This window comes from Corvus brachyrhynchos, unplaced genomic scaffold (assembly GCF_000691975.1).
Source record: "Corvus brachyrhynchos isolate BGI_N302 unplaced genomic scaffold, ASM69197v1 scaffold191, whole genome shotgun sequence".
NCBI lineage: Eukaryota > Metazoa > Chordata > Aves > Passeriformes > Corvidae > Corvus > Corvus brachyrhynchos.
This window is the reverse complement of record NW_008236487.1, coordinates 2,291,889-2,311,478: the sequence shown is the minus strand read 5'-3', so window position 1 is coordinate 2,311,478 and position 19,590 is coordinate 2,291,889. Positions and strand designations below refer to the sequence as shown.

Genomic DNA, 19,590 nt, shown 5'->3' with positions numbered 1-19,590 from the left:
GGAAGAGGCGAAGGAAGGCGCTGGGCTGCCCCCAGCCCCTGGATCCTGCCCGCTCCCCTGGCCAGCCTCCTCCGTCCCAAGGAAAGAGCCGTGGGCTGCCGACCAACACGCCCTCGCTCGCTCCCAGGCATTGAGGAGACCGGGCACAGTCAGACGGGGACTTTTCTCAGGCAGGGCTCACTTTTTCTTCCCGCTTTAGGACCTTGTGGTTCTGGTGAAAAGCAAGGGTCCAAAATCTCATTACTCATAATGAAATCAGCAGCCAAAAAAATAAATAAATAAAAGTGAGTCTTCCTAAGGATCATGCAGCTAGGTCATTTCCACAGGCTGTAATCCCAATCTAAAATAATTAAAAACAAAAACAAGTGGGTGGAGCAGCTCTGGCTTGAAACAAGAGGGAAGTGGTGTGGGAAGATGGTGTCCTTTAGTGCTTCGATTGCCATAGGTCTGATTTTATTTTTAAAAAGAAGCAGAGCATGTCTTTCATACCCCATCAGAGCCGCATTTTCTTCTCTAAATGCTTACCCTTGAACAGCCACAAGATAAATCTTAAAGGGCCACAAACTGGATGTACACAAAATGTGCTCTATCATCCTCCCTACAGGGGATAGAGGTGATCTTCCCTCTTTAATAAGTTAAAAAGATAGTGCATGAAAATAAAAAATGGGGGATTCAGATTCTGATAGGAAAAAGTGTCATGAGTAAATTTAAGAAAATTTGGGACAGAGGTATTAATATAATGTCTCTTAATATGCTGTGAGGAGAAATTGTGTCTAATTTTACATTTATAGGGATTAGATCCTAAAATGTCAGTGGGAAAGAAGGATGAGCCAGATGAAATACTGCTTTGCTAGGCTCACAGTGTAGTAAAAGTGGTCAAGGCTGCTGGTGAGTAGCATCCTGCACCTCTTTGGTGGTTACTGCACTGACTTTGTTCCTCATTTATTTGGGAAGCTCTAGAAAGCATTCTGCATCTCAGGGAGAATACTTTCAATGCCTTTCCTGATAGAGCTATCCCTGACCTCATCACAGAATGGCAATAAAATCTGCTGCTTCTGCAGAATATTTCTACTGGATGTGCATTGTACTTAACAGTTACACATAAAATCCTTTTCACCTCATCCACCAACTTTAATATTAACAACTACCTTTCATTTCTGTCAACTTTGTCTAAGCCAGAACTTGCAGTATAAACCCAGTTCAGCCTATGTAATCAAAGCAATACTCAAGTTCACTGTGTAGAAGAGTCTGATTTGCCACACATCAGCTCGAACTGGTGAAGAGAATTGCTCCCACATCCCCCTGCATGACCACACATGTGCAGTCACCCTGCCTTCAGGCAAAGTGGTCAGTTGACTTTGTAAGGAAAAGAAGCAAAGTTCCTAGAGACAGAAGGAAAAATACCTGTTGTTGAATATCAGCACTATGTGTATTGGCTGTATGTCAATCATTAAGAATACAATTAACAGAAAGAAACATTCTATGCCAATATGCAGTCGTAACTATAAGTGAGTAGACAGTAACCCATGCCACAATTCAGAACCTCTATGGCCATTAAATACAGATTTTTGTCTCCTTTAGTCTTTAAGCAAGAGCACTTCATCAGCATGGCAAAAACAGCCTGATGACTTTGATTCACATTTCAAACTATCCAAGGACAGAGAGTCAAAGCCATGTCCCTGTGCGTGACTTCTTGCAGACAGCTACACTCACTTGGCAGCTATTATCTCTCAGACCAGCTGGGTTGTGTTTTTCAGGGTCTCTGCTCTGGAACCCTTCCAGGCTGTTGCATTCAGCTGGAATGTTTGTGGCAGAATTAGTCCAGGAAACTCCTTTCCTCAACACATAAACTTCTGCCGGGGCACCAGTGCAACTGCACCACACCAAATAAAGGCCTGGAGCTGAGCAAGGCAGAAACAGAAGAAAACAGAACTAGAAAGAAGAAAGGCTGATTAATGATTGATTAAAACTGTGGTAAACAGAAGTGTTCTTCACTGGTTATGCCCTTGGTACTCTTTCATAGAATAGTTACTTTGTTCAAAGCCAGATCCAGTGGTTGCCACAGAGCATTGCAGACATGCTTATTCCAATTTCCAGAAAACCCTAAGCTCTTTGTTTAGAACTATTCGATACGTGATCTGTCTTCATTAAAAATTTCATTTTCAAAATAAAATTCTGTAATCAAGTCCTTGCACTCTGAAACCCTCTCTTTAAAACTTCTCCTGTGTGTTTTCCTACTGCATGAATTTATGTCTCCTTTTCTAGACTCTCCCTACTCCTTTCCTGCCCATTCTCTCTGCCACCCAGATGTGTGCCCAGGGAATCTTCCCTCACCTTCTTCTCCGATGCAGGCCCATTGAGGCCATTTTCAACACCTGACATTTTTTTCCCCCTACAGAAGACCTAGATGCTGTTTTTTCTCTGTCTGCTATCCATGCTATTGTCTCTCATTCCTCTGCAACTATTCTGATGGCCCATTTTGACCCACGGAAAAATTTGTATGGAGAAAGCTCTGGGAGTACAACACACTACGCAGAGAAAAACATCCTTACTGCCTCCTGAGGATTCAGAACTACAACATAATAAAATGACTCTGGCTAAATCCATCTCTTCATACGGCTCTACACACCAGACTTCGGTCTGTAACACAAGGAAAATGAACCCTTTTCCCTCAGAGCAGAGCTCAGGGTGCAGCAACAGGCAAGGACGTGCCAGGCTTCCTTCTCTCTGCTGGAGCCACTCACCACGTCTGGCAGTACCCACACACGTGGCTCTCAGCATTTCCTTGGCTCGAGCACACCTGTGCGTGGGTAATTTTTCGTCGCACACCTACCCCTATTTGTCAACATATCACACCACCACATCTTAAACCAAGCCTGTTATTACCTAAAACTTGGGGGTGCACCTGACAGAGCAGCAAGGCACACCCTGCACACCAAGTAGTCACCCAATTACAATTTCAGCTCCTTAGCAAAGGCCCTTTGTCACCTTTTGTTTTACTAGTTTAGGCACTGTTTGACACCTGCTTAATACAATGCTGCTTTCATTAACACAGTGGGGCTTTCATCCTGTTTGGCTATGGAGGCAATATACAACTTCAGTACCTCAGTAGATTCTCTTTATATCAAAACCAGAAGTGTAAGTCCATGTGAAGAGAAAATAAAGTACTCTACCTTTTTTTTCTTCTCTCTCTCTCTAACGGCATTGCTTGGAGGGAAAATCTGTTAAAAAAAAAAAAAAAAAAGAGTGTGTAAGCACTAAAACTAACCCTGCACTTGTCACCAGAACCAGAGCTTTAGTCTTCAAGTAAGTGCAGAAGTTTTTCTGAATCATTAATACCAAATAAATGACCGAGAAAGAGGAAGAAAATACATAAAAGCCTTCATGATATGCAAAACAGATGGAGGGAAGCTGCTTTGTGAGGCACAGTATTCTAAACCTGAAGTGGGAACTGAACTTTTTATGCAATCCCAGTGGCGAGGTACTGGTAATGTTATTCTGAAGTCAAAAAGGTGACTTCTGTCTGTTCTTCTGAAATATTAATTAAATAAAAATATTTTATTTCTGCATATCCCAAGCTGACAACATACACATGGGACAAAAGCTTATATTCTCTATGCCCTTAAAACCATTACATTGTCATCTTCAAATAAACACCTCACCACAGCAGGTGCCTAGAAGATACAAACAAGTGTGTGGAACACAATGTTCTGAAGAAATCCTCACGGATACAGTTCTAGTCTTCAAAAATACTTCTAAAAAAAGTTTTATGAGGTGTCAGTGGCTGGGAAAACAAAATCCTTTCTCACAATCAAAAGTTTTCCCATTTCTAGAGCCAGAGACAGAACTTGAAGTTTTACAAGGTTCACTTTTAAATGTTGTGGGTTTGGAGGGGTTTACATTTCAGGTTTTGGTTTGGAGCATTTAACTGTTCTTGAGTCCCAATATTGTACAAATTAACTTATTGTAGCAATATCAACAGCAAAGAAAATCCTGTGATGAATCTGCCTTTTTCCCCCCTATGATAAACAAAGTGCTCTAGACACCAGACGTCAGTAAGGAACTGTCTGGGAAGAGATAATTCAAAAGGGCTTTGAAAAAAAGAAAGCAGCAGGGTGGTGTCTAGTCACGATAAGTTATTTGAAAACAGACTGGATAGTGCTGATACTAGAGCATGATGACAGCACACAACAATCTGGGCAAATACAGCCAAAAGGGTAAAATGGGAACTTCACTGTCATTGCAGAGAATGGTGAGTACAACAAACACACACCACACATACTCAAGTTCGTGTGTATTGATGTCTTGCTATGAAAAATTAATGGTTCACCTCAAAAAAAAAAAGCTACTCTGAAGTCTTTTACTTCCACATTACAAGGAACCCCTGGGTTAGCTAAGACCTTGTTGATGTGTGTGTGCAGAGCTATCTCTGTCTGTATTTATGATGTTTGTTTTCTCACCAACACTCTACAAATCACAAAGACCTTTTTCTGGTGCTTCTTATGTTTCTGTCCATGGTATGTGGCTCTCTTGCATCACACCAGTTTACAAAACAAGACTGTCTGAGGTTTAGTTTGGTTTTGAATGGAGCACAAAAATGAGTTTCCTATATAAAAAGTCTGTCCTATGTGTCATGATTAGATAATATCAAGAGAAGGACTGAGTCACACTGTTCTTCTACTTTACTGTAACTTCTCAGAATTTAGTGGGGCTGCTCTGACCTTAAAAAGCAACAAAATCAGGCCTCTCTTTTACAGGATTGTTTCCCAGGGAACTTTAGGAGTTAGGTTGCTAAATAAATAGCTGTGTATCACAAGTTAATTCATGCTTCCTCCCCCTCCACCCTGCCTCATTTCTTTAACAAAAAAAGGAGCATGAGTGGAAAGACAGACAGGACTAATAAATCATGCATGATGGGGAGTCAGAATATCCAACTTCCCAGAGTTTTTCAATCTGAATTTTCATCTGTTTTACTTACAGGGAAAACCATTCACTTAATAATTTTGTTCCTGACTTCCACTCTTTTTCGATTCAGAATTAGTCTATTCCTCTATTTTGTCATCAGATCTAGCTATCCACAGAAGGGCCTGGAAAAAATAGTTTGCCTGTGATTCAGAATCTCCTTTTTATCTTACAAAGAAAGAGACTTTTCTGCTTCCCAGAGACACAAGGCACTATCCAGCATTCAGCATTTTGGATAGGTCAAGTACTTGTTCAAACATTCAGTATTGCTGTCCTTACCCTTCTCTGTACAAGTCTGCATCTGCAATGTATCAAACAAGGAACTGGGCCAAGACCAATGCAATGGATGTGGGAGGAAAAAAATGGGCAGTATGGTCCTGCCCTTCTTAAGAAGGCATTTGCAGAAGTAGATATATCTGGCAACAAACTACCTGTCTTCTTTTGGGGGAAGGGTATAATGTCTCTAGAAAGACACCACAAAATGAGGCCCATGCTATTGGACCAAGGCCTCTTGCCCTTCAAAAGATACAGAAACTTCAGAGATGAAGAAGCCACTTTATCTGCTCTTATGGCTGCATGTAGTTTGGGGGGGGGGGGGGCAGCTGGGAGCACAAACCAATTTTCCTGGCTTCTGCAGCAACCCACACGTGGCCACCATCTCTTCCCAGCCCCTGGGGCTCCACACGTGTTCTGGTTGCAGGACCAGCAGAGTCCCCAGACAAGACAATTGCTGGAAGCCTCATGCTAGAACAATGTGCAGCTCATGGCCTCCTCCCTGCCCGCCCTGAATTCCTTCTGGAAATGACAGATGCTGAGAGTGCGGACGCCCATCTGACCAACCCTAGAGCAGACCTGGAGCATGCAGCGCAATAACTGCACAGCCATGGATTAGAGAAGGACAATGAGCCGAACTTCTGTGGGAATCACTGGACCTTCCACGTCCCCACTAAACGTTCGGATTGCCCACGGGTCCTGCCATGTGACGGGAGAAACACCACATGAGGTTCTGCTCTCGTATTTACAAAACCTGAGCAACTCAGTCAGCTAAAACCATCTGGCTCCCCTGTTGTGTACGAGTTCAGGTTATAAAGCAATTTCTATTCAGCTCTAACTGTACAGATTCCACAGTGGTATTTTTCATGTTGTTCCTAATCAAGATGAACTCGTTGGTTTTACTGTGTGCTTCGTTTTGTTTTGTTTTTCAAACATGAGGAAAATATTTCCAACACTTGTCAAAATTTTTGTGTTTTTTAAAAAGGAAAACATATCTCTCCCTCCACTCTTAGGACATTCAAAGCATCCCTTTCCTTGTCAAAACTAGACATAGCTTACTGCTGAAACTTGAAAGGAAGCATAAAAATATTTTTCCATGAGAACAAGAGCCTCCACTTGGCAAGAAAAATAGTCAACTGTTCTCTAAAGCGATGGGCTTTGGAAAACCTACAGTCTGCACATACAAGAAAGGAAAATCCCATTCCTGTGATAACCATGCCTACCAACAGAACTGGACAGGAATGCAGATCTGGGATGGGTGAATTTTCCATTTATAGATGAGATGGGGTTGGATGCTGGCCATGGTGTTCTTCCTATTTAATTGAAGTTGCCTATCCCCTCATTACAAAGCCCATTCTCCCACAGAAACAACTGAGAAGGTTTGGTCTTTGTTGATGCTTTGGTACCTGCTCTTTTTACAGGGCTTGACCTAGGGAAAATCAAGCCAAGTATTTGCCAGTCCCACATTAATCCACCTTTCCAGTCTGTGATCAGAAGGCTTCTTTTTACAAGTTAAAGAAAAGACACAAAAGACATGTTGCTGCTTCCACAGCAACCAGTCCTGGCCTGTGCAAGGAAGTTGCAGTTTAATTAAACCAGTTCAAAAACTGATGCTGTTAAATTAATGTGAAGTCTGTGGGAGGATGGATGTTATTTTGCTGGAGTGCTTTCTACTGTTTTAACTGAAGTGGTAAGGAAGGGATTTAAGCTAAATCAATACACAACATACTTCAACTGATATGTGTCCAAAAAAGGCATTTGCATCAACATAATGAAACAGTGCAAGATTTTCACGTAGACAAGACTCAGAAGAAAATGTAACTATATTATTCTTTGGGAATATTGTGAACATGCCTTGTTTTGCCCTTGTCTGCTGTCAACACCTCCTCCACTGCCTCCAGGGGTCTGCTCCCCACTGCCTGACAGTTTTATTAACTATCTCTTCCTGTCCTGTTTACCCTCAGGTACCCACTTGTTGGCAAGTTACACTTCTCTTTATCACCAAACCACCACCCCATTCGATGTAGTTCTCAAAAACTGGAGCTTCCTGCAGTTCTGCTAAGTTAAAAGGTTCCTCTTCAGGGTAGTTTCAACCTGAGGTTCCCCAGATTTTCCCCTTTCCTCTATTTGTTACAGTAATAGTTACTGCAGCTTCAGAACACAATTGGCTGTGTTTTTCTCAGAACTCAAAATATATTGTTTCAGGCTTCTTGTGTGCCCAGTGCTGTGGAAGCGTCAGACTGTGGCTACTCCTTCTGGGAAGCCCATCTTGCTCCAGAGGGTGACACAGGTGAGTGAGCAAAAGGCCATTTTTAAAAAGGCCATTTTTAGCAGCTACTTTCTCAGCTTGGCACGATATCCCAGCACCTCTTGAGCTCACTGGTTTACTCTACAGCATGGGGAACGTGCTTGGGAAAAAGGAAAAGGTCAATCCTTACTCTTCTTACTGTTCTTGGTTCATCCCCCAGAGGCCAGCACGGCCAGGCCAACACTGGGATGCAAATCCTGAGGAATTTTCTCTCCCAGTTTTGCCCGAGCCACCACCACTGCTGCACTGTGGGCTGCAGGGGGAACCGAGGGGATCTCTGGGGATGAGGCGCTGGAAAACAGTGCCAAAATCACAACATCCAGCCATTCCAAGGACACCAGGGCCAACATACAGAATAGGTTAGACAGAGTTTGGTACCACAGTGCCTGAACAAAGAGCTGGCACTGTTGGCAGACTTTTTTAACAAATGGCTCGTTTCCATGCTATTGAATCGATGGCAAACTTCCCAACAGGAGCAGCCTCTGGCCACAAATGTGTAGTTAACAACCCAGTCTGTAGAGCACACGCTGCTTCCTACCAGCTGCACATGGCCCACAGTCCCCACTGATGGCTGCAGTCAGAAACAAGCTGGAGGTGCTGAGCACATGAGAGTGCTCCCAGTCATAGTAAATCCAACCACACAAAAATTTTAGATAGTCTTTCTGTTTCTCCTCGGACATAACTGTTGAAAGTAAGTGCTCCGTTAACAGGAGGGAGAAAACAGACTTGATTTACACACCTCCCCATGCGTAATAATGCTTAAAAGTGCAAGTTTTGGAATATTTTTGAGACACAGTGGTGAGTTGAAGCAGGAGACTGTCTCATACATTTCAGTGCAAAAGACAGCAGGGAAAAGGAAATTCTTTTTTGTGTCTTTAATTTAAGGATCAGACAATTCAGAAAATTGGTATGTTAGTGATAATGGACTAATTTCCTCTTTAAACCCAGGTTTGTATCTTTTGAGTCCCTACCAGAAAATTTTCAAGTCTATTTATTTATTGCAAATGTAAGCCACCTTTTTTTTTTTTTCTTCTTATCCTGTTTTAGGAAAAGAGGCAGAGAAAGAGAGATTTCCAACTTCTCATTATTACAAAATCTAAGGGAACAAATATGCAATTCAATCTGCTGAGTTAAGACTGAAGAAATGCAAAAGCCACACACAAGTTTAACTCTGCCCCCGTGTGTGCAAACATGAAAACACATCCATCCACCTGGATCCTGCGGTGGTTTTGTGCTGAAGGTTGTGTCCGTTTCTGGCAGTAATTATATACGGCATCCACGATGACCGTGATGCTACAGGACACCTTTTCTCTTCTATGCTCACGTGTCTCCGCATTACGAAACTCCTTTAGGAATGCACTGGCTGCTAAAAAACGAGCCATAGAGATATGCCTGCTACCCATAATAGTAAAGCAAAAAGTGAAGAAATGGGGAAAAAAAATAAAAGGCAGCACTCGAATTTTACTGGAGGGATGATCCTGTTAAGACGAGGAAAAACCAGGGATTTAATTTTATTTCTCACGTTTGGCACGCATGGCCTGTGTGAACTTCCCTGTTCTACACTGTGCCTCACCTTCCAGCCTGAGAAGAGGATACCAACATCTTTAGGGGGGCAGGGAAAGGAACTCCTTCTTCCTCTGCAAACTCACACTGAGGTTTCTCCAGCTGGCTCACTTCATCAGCACACAATGTGACAAGGCTCCATGAAGGGGAGACACGATGCTCCAGCCAAGGGCTCAGCCCACGATCACACACCCAGCAGCAAAGGAGCAGCTCTGGGAGCTGGGAGCAAGGGGCCTCTCGATCATGTCCTACCCTGGGACTTGTTTATTGACACTTTTTGGGACACCGCTGGACTTTACCAGTGACAATCCTGGGCCAAAGTGCCCCTGAATGAAACCTTCTCTCTCAGGAAATCTATGGGGGGAACTGCAACAGGGTGTCAGAACACCTCGGCACGGGGCATAAGAGAGACAGACACATGGACAATCCCTGGGACACAGACAGGAGCTGATCTCTGCAGAAACACCAGCCAGACTGGGACACACCTGCCCTCAACCCTTATCTTTTGATAAGGGAAAGGTCCGAAGGGCGTACCACTGCCACATCCCAAGTAATCACGTCCTCGATTTTTAATTGATTTCGGCTTTCACATTAACCTTTGCGAGCTGTGTGTACAGAGAAAAAGCCACAGCCCTGTTTGCAGGATATGGGAGGACCCAGAGCACCAGGGACGCCCCAGCATCCACCCCAGCCCTGGCCAGTGACCAGGCACTGTTAAACCCAGCAGGCAAGAGGCAGCTGCAGGGAGGCAGCACAGAGGGAGTGCAGGACCATGGCGACCTATGTGCAGCTGAACACCACTGCCAAGATGCCCCTCGTGGGGCTGGGCACCTGGAAGGTAAGAGCTTCAGAGAAAAGCACCTGTACTGCAGAGCTCCCAGGCACAAAACTTCACTGCCCCTGGTCCAGCTCTGGGGAGCTGTCCTGCTGCCTGGGGCTCTGCTCTGCCTGGCTGAGTGTGAGTTGGAGTGGAGCTACAGATAAGTGGCTGGAGGTTGATTTCCAGCCTTGGAGTCCACATTTATCACTGCAAGAAATAGTGTTCTTGGAAAAGAAAAAACTCCCACCAGCCTGGACTGAGGAGGGGGGGGGAGAGGGCGGATTGCTTTCACTAACATGGCTTCCCTGGTTTTATTTTGCTAGGATACAGGTCTTTAACAAGCACTGATTTGAGTGTTAATATTGATGCATTTTTTCCAGTCTGCAGCTGGGCAAGGAAAAGCTGCGGTGATGGCTGCCATCGATGCCGGGTACCGCCACTTTGACTGTGCCTACGTGTACCAGAATGAGAATGAAGTTGGGGAAGGGATCCAGCAGAAAATCAAAGAAGGTGTTGTGAAACGAGAAGACCTCTTCGTTGTCAGCAAGGTAAAGATCCAATGATCCTGCAGCCTGGAGCACAGCTGGGGGAATGCTTTGTCTTTGAGTATTTTCCTAGCAGGAAGCTTAAGTTGCGGAGACAAACTTTTTGCTGTAGGATAAAGCAAATCATAACAGCATTCAGGCCACTCCTGATGCAAGCTGACAGCTTCAGCCCGTTCTGTATGGAGAGTTCGGAAGGATACACTGTGTCTGCACCCTGCCGTGGTGGCCCAGCAGTGCTGGGGGATGGATGAAGAGAGGCCAACTGCAGACTGATTAGTGCAAAAGAAGGGAAGCAGGAAGAGGAAGGGTGGGCCAGGTAGCCCCAGCAAGGTAGAAACACATGATGCAATGTCAGAGACCACTCAGTGTAAAGGACTGACAGAGGCAGAACCAGCTTGCTAATGACACCTTGGGGACTGCGAAAGCACAGCAGAGCACACTGCCAGTTGTTCCAGCAGTTGGGCTCAGAGCATTCCAAAGGGGTGTCCCTGCAGTGGGAGCTGTCATTCTGGGCACCTTGGGACACTGCAATCTGCTTAGCATATGTCCCAAGGAAGGTGGGGTTGGCGGCTTCGCTTTCTTATTACAAAAATCAGGCTACTTAGCTGGAATCTGAAGGTACGTCTTACCTAAGTAGAGGTTGGTGACAACCACTCTTTGTGGCTCATCTTATATCTTCTTGGCTTTGCCTGCTACACGCAGTGCAGGAGTTCTGTGCATGCTCAGGAACGACAGATACACAACTGCCAAGGCAGACCCTGGGCAAAAGGGGGTGGCACAAACCTTGTGTGTGAACTAATGTAACCAGAGACTGGTACACACGGCCCCCACAGTCACAGGCCAGCCCCATCCCAGAGCATGGCACATCTGAACAGCACCAGCATGGCCTCATTCCACATCAGCTTCCAAAGAACAGGGAGCATTCCTGTGCTGTGCAGAAGAGCGCCTGAGAGCTTTAACCGGGAGATCACAGTCTGCCCTGTTTTGTCTCCAGCTGTGGTGCACATTTCATGAGAAGCCTCTGGTGAAGGGAGCCTGCCAGAAGACACTTGCTGCCCTGAAACTGGATTACCTGGATCTCTACCTCATCCACTGGCCTTTTGGCTTCAAGGTACAGTAACAGCAGGTTTCACTCCTGGGAGAGCTCCTCAGAAGTGCCAGGGGTGCTTGCAGCACCACTGCTGCTGCAGTGCAGGAGGAGCCGTGCCTGTTGTGCCAGCGCTGCCCCAGTGCTGCCCATCCCGCTTTCCTCTGCCCCATCAGCCGGGCCCCTGATCCCCGCCCCGGGACCGCTGCCTGCACAGCGTCCTCTGCCCTCCTGACAACGGGGAGGCAGAGCCAGCACTAAGGTCAGGCCTCTGGCTGCAAGAAAAAGCTACGCCTCTTTCCCGTTCTTTTACAAACCCAAAGCATGCTCTTCTGAAAGAAAACCCCCTGGGACAGAGGGGTGCAGTTTGCTGCCTGACAGAAATTCTTTCCTCTGCAAGTTGCAGAGTCACACGGTTAAAGTAAACACTTCTGTTTCCCATTTCTTTCTTTAATCACCAAATCCTCCATACGGTACAGATTGAGCTGACCGTGTCTGTAGGAGCCTTAGTGTCGTTTCACAGACTTTGGATTTCAAAAGATGAGACTTGCGGGATCAAGTTTTCACAGACTACACAGACTTCAAAGCATTTATGTCAGCATATATAGATAGATACACACACACCTGTCAAAATCTCTATTCTACCTTATGCTTTTGAGCTCAACTCCATTCCTTCAATATTGTTTTAGTTAGCTTTAAGTGGACAAAGCTGTCAAGTGAAACTGCACAATATTGTGGCATTTAGAAAATTCCAATCATTCAAACTACTTTGGCCATACTGTAGCTACAGGCTGTTCTAACTTTCCTAATACAGCCATTTCCATAGTGAGCCTCCCCATGGGACATCTGTCAGCAGATGCACTCCTGTATAAATGTCTGTGTTCACAGGGTCAAAGTCAATCCTCCCTATACCTTCTTAAAAACATCTAAAGAAACTGTTATTCTTAAATGTGCAAAACAGAACAGTACTTGACGTGAACTAATGTAAGACTCCAGAATATTGTTCTCTAAGTTAATCACTTCCCTGCATGCACTTTGTGGATCATCACTTCAGAGGGTCCAGTAGAAACACCTGTCTTTATTGGGAGAGTAGATGACGAAAATGCATGAACTAAGAATAAGAAGTGATTGAAGAATTAAGTTATGATGAGAATGACTTGATTTTTTTTTAATGCAGTATTAGCTTTACCTCCTTACATCCCTGTTGGGTAATTTTACATAGCAAGTGTCTCAACAGAGATTATTTCAAGCCTTTTCTCTCTCTCTGACAGGCAGGAGAAGAACCGTTTCCCAAAGATGACAAAGGCATGGCCATACCCAGCAACAGTGATCTTCTACAGACGTGGGAGGTAAGTTCAGCCAGAGCAGAAGAGAAATGTCCTCTGTCCTCATCAGTCTTTTCCATGTTTCCATTACCTTCAGCAGTCACAGAACTGGTGTCTCATGCACACAAAATTAGTTGGAAGGAACATAAGGCAGCACAAAGTAGCTTTTCATAATGGGCATGCTTAATCCTTCCCTGGTTATTCCTATTCTCCGACTGTCCTACTTTACTGGAGCTGCACAAACACTTCCAGTGGAGCTGCACACCAGACTGAAGCTAGAAAAAGTTCATTGTGGAACAATAACAACTGTACAATTGTTTTCACCACAGTTCTTGTGTCTTTCTCAAGGTGCTCAAACAAATTTCACAGAAATAAAGATATTTTAGGTTTAGAGATCTTGCCTACAGTATGTAGTACAGCCCTCCAGTGCTTGCACAACGGGATTACTGAGTGTCATCATTCTTCTCCTCGTGCAACTCTGTGGATTTCCACACACTCAGAGAATGAGAATTCGGGCTTGGGTGAGATGGCATTAATGTGCCAGCACCTGCTTTTCCCTCAGAGAACTCTGCAACTCTAAATAGTTATTTTGTGCTGCTTGTGGTGGGAAACAAGTCACATCAGGAAGAACATCATCATGAGCTGCCTTGCACACCGGATGATGATTTTGCTATTTTAGGCCATGGAGGAGCTGGTGGATGCTGGCCTGGTCAAAGCCATTGGTGTCTCCAACTTCAACCATGAGCAGATCGAAAGAATCTTGAACAAGCCAGGACTGAAGCACAAGCCTGCAAACAACCAGGTAAACTGCAAAGTGGCTGCAGGCGACTGGTTTTGTGGGATTATAAAGATCCAATTACAGCTGCATGAGGAGATGGGAAAAGGGAGAACAAAGTAGACACAGCATGTACTTTAAATCTCTCCCTATGGATATTTCAGTTGGATACTTGTGGGGTTTTTTTTAATCACCTTGCTGAACCACTTTTTAAGGATGTTGGAGCATTTCCCTGAAAAGTCTTTCTGGAATAATAAAGAGCCCAGAGATTAGCTTTGTGAACCCCCCCCCCAGCAAAAACCATATAAGCACTTTATATCAAAACAGGTGGTTTTAATACTAAGGATTGGTATTATCATGCAGGCCACTGTCAAATTAGGGAAAAAAGCAGCCTCTAAGTGGATTAGGAGATAATTTACGGAGCACAACAATATTGCAACAGTTCTACCACTGTCAGACTCTTTGCTTCTGTGTTGGCAGATTGAATCTCATCCATACCTCACCCAGGAGAAGCTGATCAAGTACTGTCAGTCCAAAGGGCTGGCTGTGACTGCATACTGCCCCCTTGGCTCTCCCGACAGACCATGGTAAGGCTGCTTTGCAACCTGCCAGGGAGCTGCTGGGGATTATGACTGAAGCACTGAGACCACACGTGCACCGCTCATTTCTTCATTTAAACACAGATCTCTGGTGCTACGCTGAATCTTTCTGTGGAGGTTTCTTGCCACTGATTTGTTTTCTCTGTCTAGGGCTAAGCCCGGGGATCCTTCCCTTCTGGATGACCCCAAGATCAAGGAGATTGCAGCCAAGCACAACAAAACCCCAGCACAGGTGGGTACTCCTTCCAGTTTTGGAAAACAGAGCTCAGGAAAGGGTAGAACCTCTATCCCTTCCCCATGAATTGTGGCACTCCTCTGCTTTTTCCCTAACAATGCAGATTTTTTAATTATATTACCTCCAAGACACACTACTATTAACTCTTTTACCCTCAAAAAGACTCTTGACCCACCTTCACATGTCACTTCCCTTCTCAAGTCCTTTTGCAGAGAATGTAAGCCTTGCATAGACTGCTAAAATCCCAAGGGCAAAGGAAAGGAATCAACTGGCCCAAACCTGGATGGGAAGGGAGGTTTCCTGTGAGGCTCCTCCACTTCCCTCTTTGCTCTCCAAGCAGTGCAGCCAAGGCTACAGGGACAGGAATAATTTGAAATGCAGCTCTGCAGAAGCAGGTACAGCTTAGGGAAAACAGCTCTGCTTTTTCCAGAGCAGGAGCCATTCTCTCTCTGACTCGGTTTTTTGTTCTTGCAGGTTCTCCTTCGCTTCCAGGTCCAGAGAAATGTGATTGTGATTCCCAAATCTGTCACCCCACAGCGCATTGTGGAGAACTTCCAGGTGAGGGATCACGAGTGAGCTGGGTGCTGCCCCTCAGGGATGGCTTGGCTTCTCCCTGCACAGCAAGCAGTGATCCTTCCTCACCCTTGCCATGTCCTCCTGCAGCGAGAGGACTGGGCTTCTTCCTTCTTTATGCTTCACCTGAGTGTTAACCCAGGCCTAGTTTCTGAGGGTTTAATCAACAATCCTTACATGGCATTCCCTGTTCCGTGGCTCGTGGATGAATGAGCAGGCACAGCCTGCTTGGAATCCCCACACAGGAACGTTGTCAGAAACATCATACCTAGAATTAGCAACATGCATAAAATAGTCTCTGTGTCCATAAAACAAGTTGTTGTTCTTAATTTAGTGGTCCATGAGTGAAGATGGAGTCTCCAGTGTGGAGCTGCTCCTGTATTTCTATTAGGTTTGTTCCAAGAAGTGATTTCCACCTGTTTCTCTATTCAGGTGTTTGACTTTGAACTGACTGAAGAGGAGATGGCAACTATTCTGACCTTCAACAGAAACTGGAGGATCTGTGAAATGCAAATGTAAGTGACACTGCTTGGGTTTTTTTCAACTTCTAAGTTTTGAATATTCTTTACAAGGAATTTTGTGTCACAGCTTCTAGGTAACATGAAATTCAATTTATTTAAAAATCACACCAACTCAAACTCCAACTGGTTTGTCCCAAAAAAATAACATTTTTAGGAGAGGGCTTAATGTCTTCATTTTAGAAACAAAACAAAAAAATTAAACCAAACTACATTCTAATTCTGAATTCTTAGTTTTCAGGAAACTCTCTGTAACTTTCATTACAAAAAATGGGTTCTGGATGTTCAACTCATCTTTGTATTAGAGAAAGGAGGACATATATCTCCACCTATTCTTGCTGTAACTCCATGATGCAGATCTTCCCTTGGTGGCTCCTCCAGGCACCCAACACATCTCTACATAACATTTAGATCACGCGTGAAAATAACATTCTCTTTCATTTGTTTCAGATCCAAAAATCTCAAGGAATACCCTTTCCATGCAGAATACTGAATGTGCTTGTAACATGGCCTTCACTAGACCTCTGGTGTCTCATTTGGCTCTGCTCTAACTTTATCAATTTCTCTTATTGAATCTGCCCTGGTGCTGCCAGTGAAGACATGGGATGTTTATCCCATGAAATATGGGTTTTTTGGAAGATGGAAAGACTATTTTCTACAGCACCACCATTCAGTGATTGCCTTCAGTCTTGCATCAGCAGAAACCAGATGCTGACGAACCACAAAACACATCCCACAGATCCACAATTTCATCAGAGGTGTCACATATTTTAAATCAAATTAACTTTAAAATGCAAAAACCTAATTGGCTGAAAGTTTTCTGTCTGCTGTAGGAAAAAACCCAAAACCCTCCTGTGGTGATCTGTTTACCCACTGCTTTTCTGATCCCATATTTCCCCCCTTGCTCCTAGCCCTGGCCACTCCCTCAGGTCCTCCCTTTGGTTCCTGTACCCCAACTCCTCCCCTGAGCCCCTGAGAAAAAGCCCCTGCGCCCGGATCAAGAGCTCTCTCTGCCTCTGGGGTTTGCTGGGAGAAGATGTAAGATTAAAGATCCTCTTAAACCCTTATGGAGAGACCCTTCTCGCCTCCTTTGCCGTCACTGTGTTGTAAAGCTGATAGCTGCCGGAGCAAAACTGCGGAGCCGTCCGGAATGGACTACGGGAGGGGGAAATGGTCGCACTGCCCTAGCAGCTCCGCTGAGCTCTCAGGGGAAGCTGCACCCTGCTAAACTAAACTTAGCATTACAAACTAAACCTAGCATTACAAATTAAACCTAGCATTACAAACTAAGCCTAGCATTACAAACTAAGCCTAGCATTACAACACCCTCCCACCCAGAGACACACAGGGGAGTGGGCTGCAGCCACCTGCACTGTGGGGACACAGATCCTGCCTGGGACACTCAGCATTTTCCCCTGCCATCCCTCAGCACCCACATTGTCCCCTCCTCACCAGCCACAGCCCCCGAGCCCTGGGTACAGCCCCGTTGGACATTTTGGCCATCACACAACCCAAGTGTCTGCTGGCACAGGAGGCTCAGGCCCTCAGTGCAGAACCAAACTGCCAGCACCTGAGGATCTTCTCCCCAAAAATCTCCACTCTCAATTCACAAAGATATAATCCAAGATCATGTGCCTCCCAGCTTCCCAAAGGAAGCAGCCCATAAAGCCCTTAGCACCCTCCAGGCAGAGGTAAGATAACATCCTGTGAAAAAATTATTGAATCAGTAAGGGCACAATCTTTAATATGGCATGGGAGCCAAAGATGTAGGGAATTTCTACCACCTTTCACACCCTCCTTCCCTTGGAAAGCTGCTGATCAAACGCTTGCTCTAACAATAGAGCCTCCACTGTGGGCAGAGTCACACAAATTTATCCAGATCATCCTTGCCTAAGGACAGCACCTACTGCCTCAGCCCACCCATGCTGAAGAGCTCTCCTGCTCCCAGCTGAAGGGTCTCTCCTGTCATCCCAGGGCACATACAACCTCCAACAAAGGAGACATCCACAGGGTTTAGGCCCATCAACTTGCTGAATCAGGCCTAGGCGTGAGGGATGCACAGACAGGAGCTGCCTGCTTAGGGTACATGCTCATAGTTTCATTTCTGGAGTTTCATTTTAATCACACAGTTCAGTCAGCTCCTGCAATTAATAGACAAATACAAGAATTATCAAGAATTATCAAAAAGTTATACAAGAATTATCAAAAAACCTCTTGAAAAGACACAGAGAGGGTGGTGGGACCTCAGAGGATGCTCCTGCCTTGATCTGAACTCAGTGCAAGAAAGAGGCCAAGGTCTTAGAATCAGATTAAATCTCTATCCCCGTGTTTTAGTCCTGCCTTAACAAGCATCTGGAAGTTGAATCAATGCACACCATTTAGCAACATAAACATTCTGTTCCAATATATACTCTTTCCTCAAAGGCTCTGCCACCATCTGACAACGCCAGCCACATTTTCAGGTCAGAAACAACTGACAGCTCCCCTGTATTGGCACGATCTGGGCAAGGCCTCACACCAACAGGCACAAACAAAGCAAAACACAAAACCTTCTGCCCAAAATCCTCACTTAAAAGACCAAGGTGTCTCTCACAGCATGCCTTGGGAAAACCAAGCACCAGCCTTCAGAGGAGACTATGAGTTCACAGAAGAAAGTGAGAGGAAGGACAAATTGCATTTCTCAGCCCTGCTCTCCACCAAATCTCTGCCATCACACACTCTCCTTGCCGCAGGAATGTGAGCTTTGAAACTTCTCCACGGAAAGACACGCTCAGAAGAAGGAGAACAAACACTGCAGGGTTCTGTCCCTGCTAAGAGGAGATCCCATCCCACTGGCCAAACAGCCAGGCTTTGCATGCCTTCACAGAGCACAGCTCTCTGACAGCACCAGTTCACCTTAGTGCTGCTCCAGTACAAAATGTGATGGATTCTGGCAGCTCCCACACCAAGCCTTGAAACCCACTCACCACTGACTGCTTCCGAGCGTGACACTGCTCACACAAATCACCAACGCAGCACCACAAGCTCAAGGGGGCCTTGGGAATACAAAGGAAAAGCAGGAGCAAACTGGCACTTCAGGGCTCCCTGGGCTCACTTGAGAAAAGGCACTGCAGACCAGGCGAAATGTGTGGTTTTGCATTTTTCACTGACTTCTCTAAGCAATGAACCAGACCAAGAAGCTGAGCAGACTCAGAGCAGATCTACGGAGAAGGAATCCCAGGAAAGGATGAAAGATAAGCCCTAAATTGGGTAACTCTTAACGTGATTAAACTGCAATACCACATCCCACAGTGGACAGCTGAGAGCACTGACAGAAAACTGGAGGAAGATTAAAGGGGAAAACTAATTATCTTGTCTGCCTTCGGCTAAACGAAGCAAAAAAATCTTGCACATCTGCTATGGAGAGGCATCCAGAGAAAAATGCACCATTGTACACACTTCGGATTTATGTTTGTAGCTGAATAAATTCTCCAAGTACAAGCAAACAGCAAAGCCTCCCAAGCAGCCCTAATATGCTATTATGGAGCACTTAAAGGATGCTGTTGATGGCTTTTTTTTTCATTGCACTGTGAACACCTCATCCGTACAACATATTTTGCCTCTCTGAAATTTCGCAGTCAGTTTCTAATGAGAAATTAAAAGGCCACCTAGCATTTATTTCTACACTTGTATGTTTTGTTCTGAAGTACGGTCCGCACCTCCCTGAAGACAGAGGGACAATGTGATCACTGTGGCATTCGCTGAAAACTCACGGCTCTTCAGTAGCTTTGAAAACACACTAAAACACACTTTCCCCTAACACTTAAAATGAAGTGATTTGTACTGATTCTTTCCGAAATTACTCGCAAACTCACCCCGAAGGGAAACTGTTTGTCCCATGCTTTTACCTCTCTCAGGCAACCGAGAGATTATCAGAACACCACGGCACGAGAGACACGCATGGACAACCCGTGGCACAGGGACGGGGCGCGGCAGGAGCAGATCGCTGGAGGAGCGCCCGCCGGAGC

The 19,590-nt window shown here is 45.1% G+C and overlaps 2 protein-coding genes across 3 annotated transcripts in view; both read left to right on the top strand.

Moving 5' to 3' along the window:
• The first annotated feature begins 9,065 nt into the window (after positions 1 to 9,065).
• The window catches only part of LOC103624704 (aldose reductase-related protein 1), a 27,109-nt gene continuing 16,584 nt past the window's right edge, over positions 9,066 to 19,590 (top strand). The window contains exons 1-10 of one of the 2 annotated variants that reach the window (XM_008644005.2): positions 9,759 to 9,944; positions 10,307 to 10,474; positions 11,466 to 11,582; positions 12,830 to 12,907; positions 13,563 to 13,685; positions 14,139 to 14,245; positions 14,408 to 14,489; positions 14,967 to 15,050; positions 15,498 to 15,580; positions 16,034 to 16,650. In XM_008644005.2, the coding sequence (XP_008642227.1) occupies positions 9,879 to 9,944; positions 10,307 to 10,474; positions 11,466 to 11,582; positions 12,830 to 12,907; positions 13,563 to 13,685; positions 14,139 to 14,245; positions 14,408 to 14,489; positions 14,967 to 15,050; positions 15,498 to 15,580; positions 16,034 to 16,076 (951 nt within the window). In that variant the 5' untranslated portion in view covers positions 9,759 to 9,878 and the 3' untranslated portion in view covers positions 16,077 to 16,650. Of the gene's footprint in view, positions 9,945 to 10,306; positions 10,475 to 11,465; positions 11,583 to 12,829; positions 12,908 to 13,562; positions 13,686 to 14,138; positions 14,246 to 14,407; positions 14,490 to 14,966; positions 15,051 to 15,497; positions 15,581 to 16,033; positions 16,651 to 19,590 lie in introns of those variants that run through there. The other variant, XM_017726265.1, reaches the window with a different exon arrangement.
• LOC103624731 (aldose reductase) overlaps positions 18,180 to 19,590 on the top strand; it is a 7,353-nt gene continuing 5,942 nt past the window's right edge. The window contains exon 1 of the mRNA XM_008644034.2: positions 18,180 to 18,319. Coding sequence (XP_008642256.1) covers positions 18,180 to 18,319 — 140 coding nt within the window. The remainder of the gene's footprint in view (positions 18,320 to 19,590) is intronic.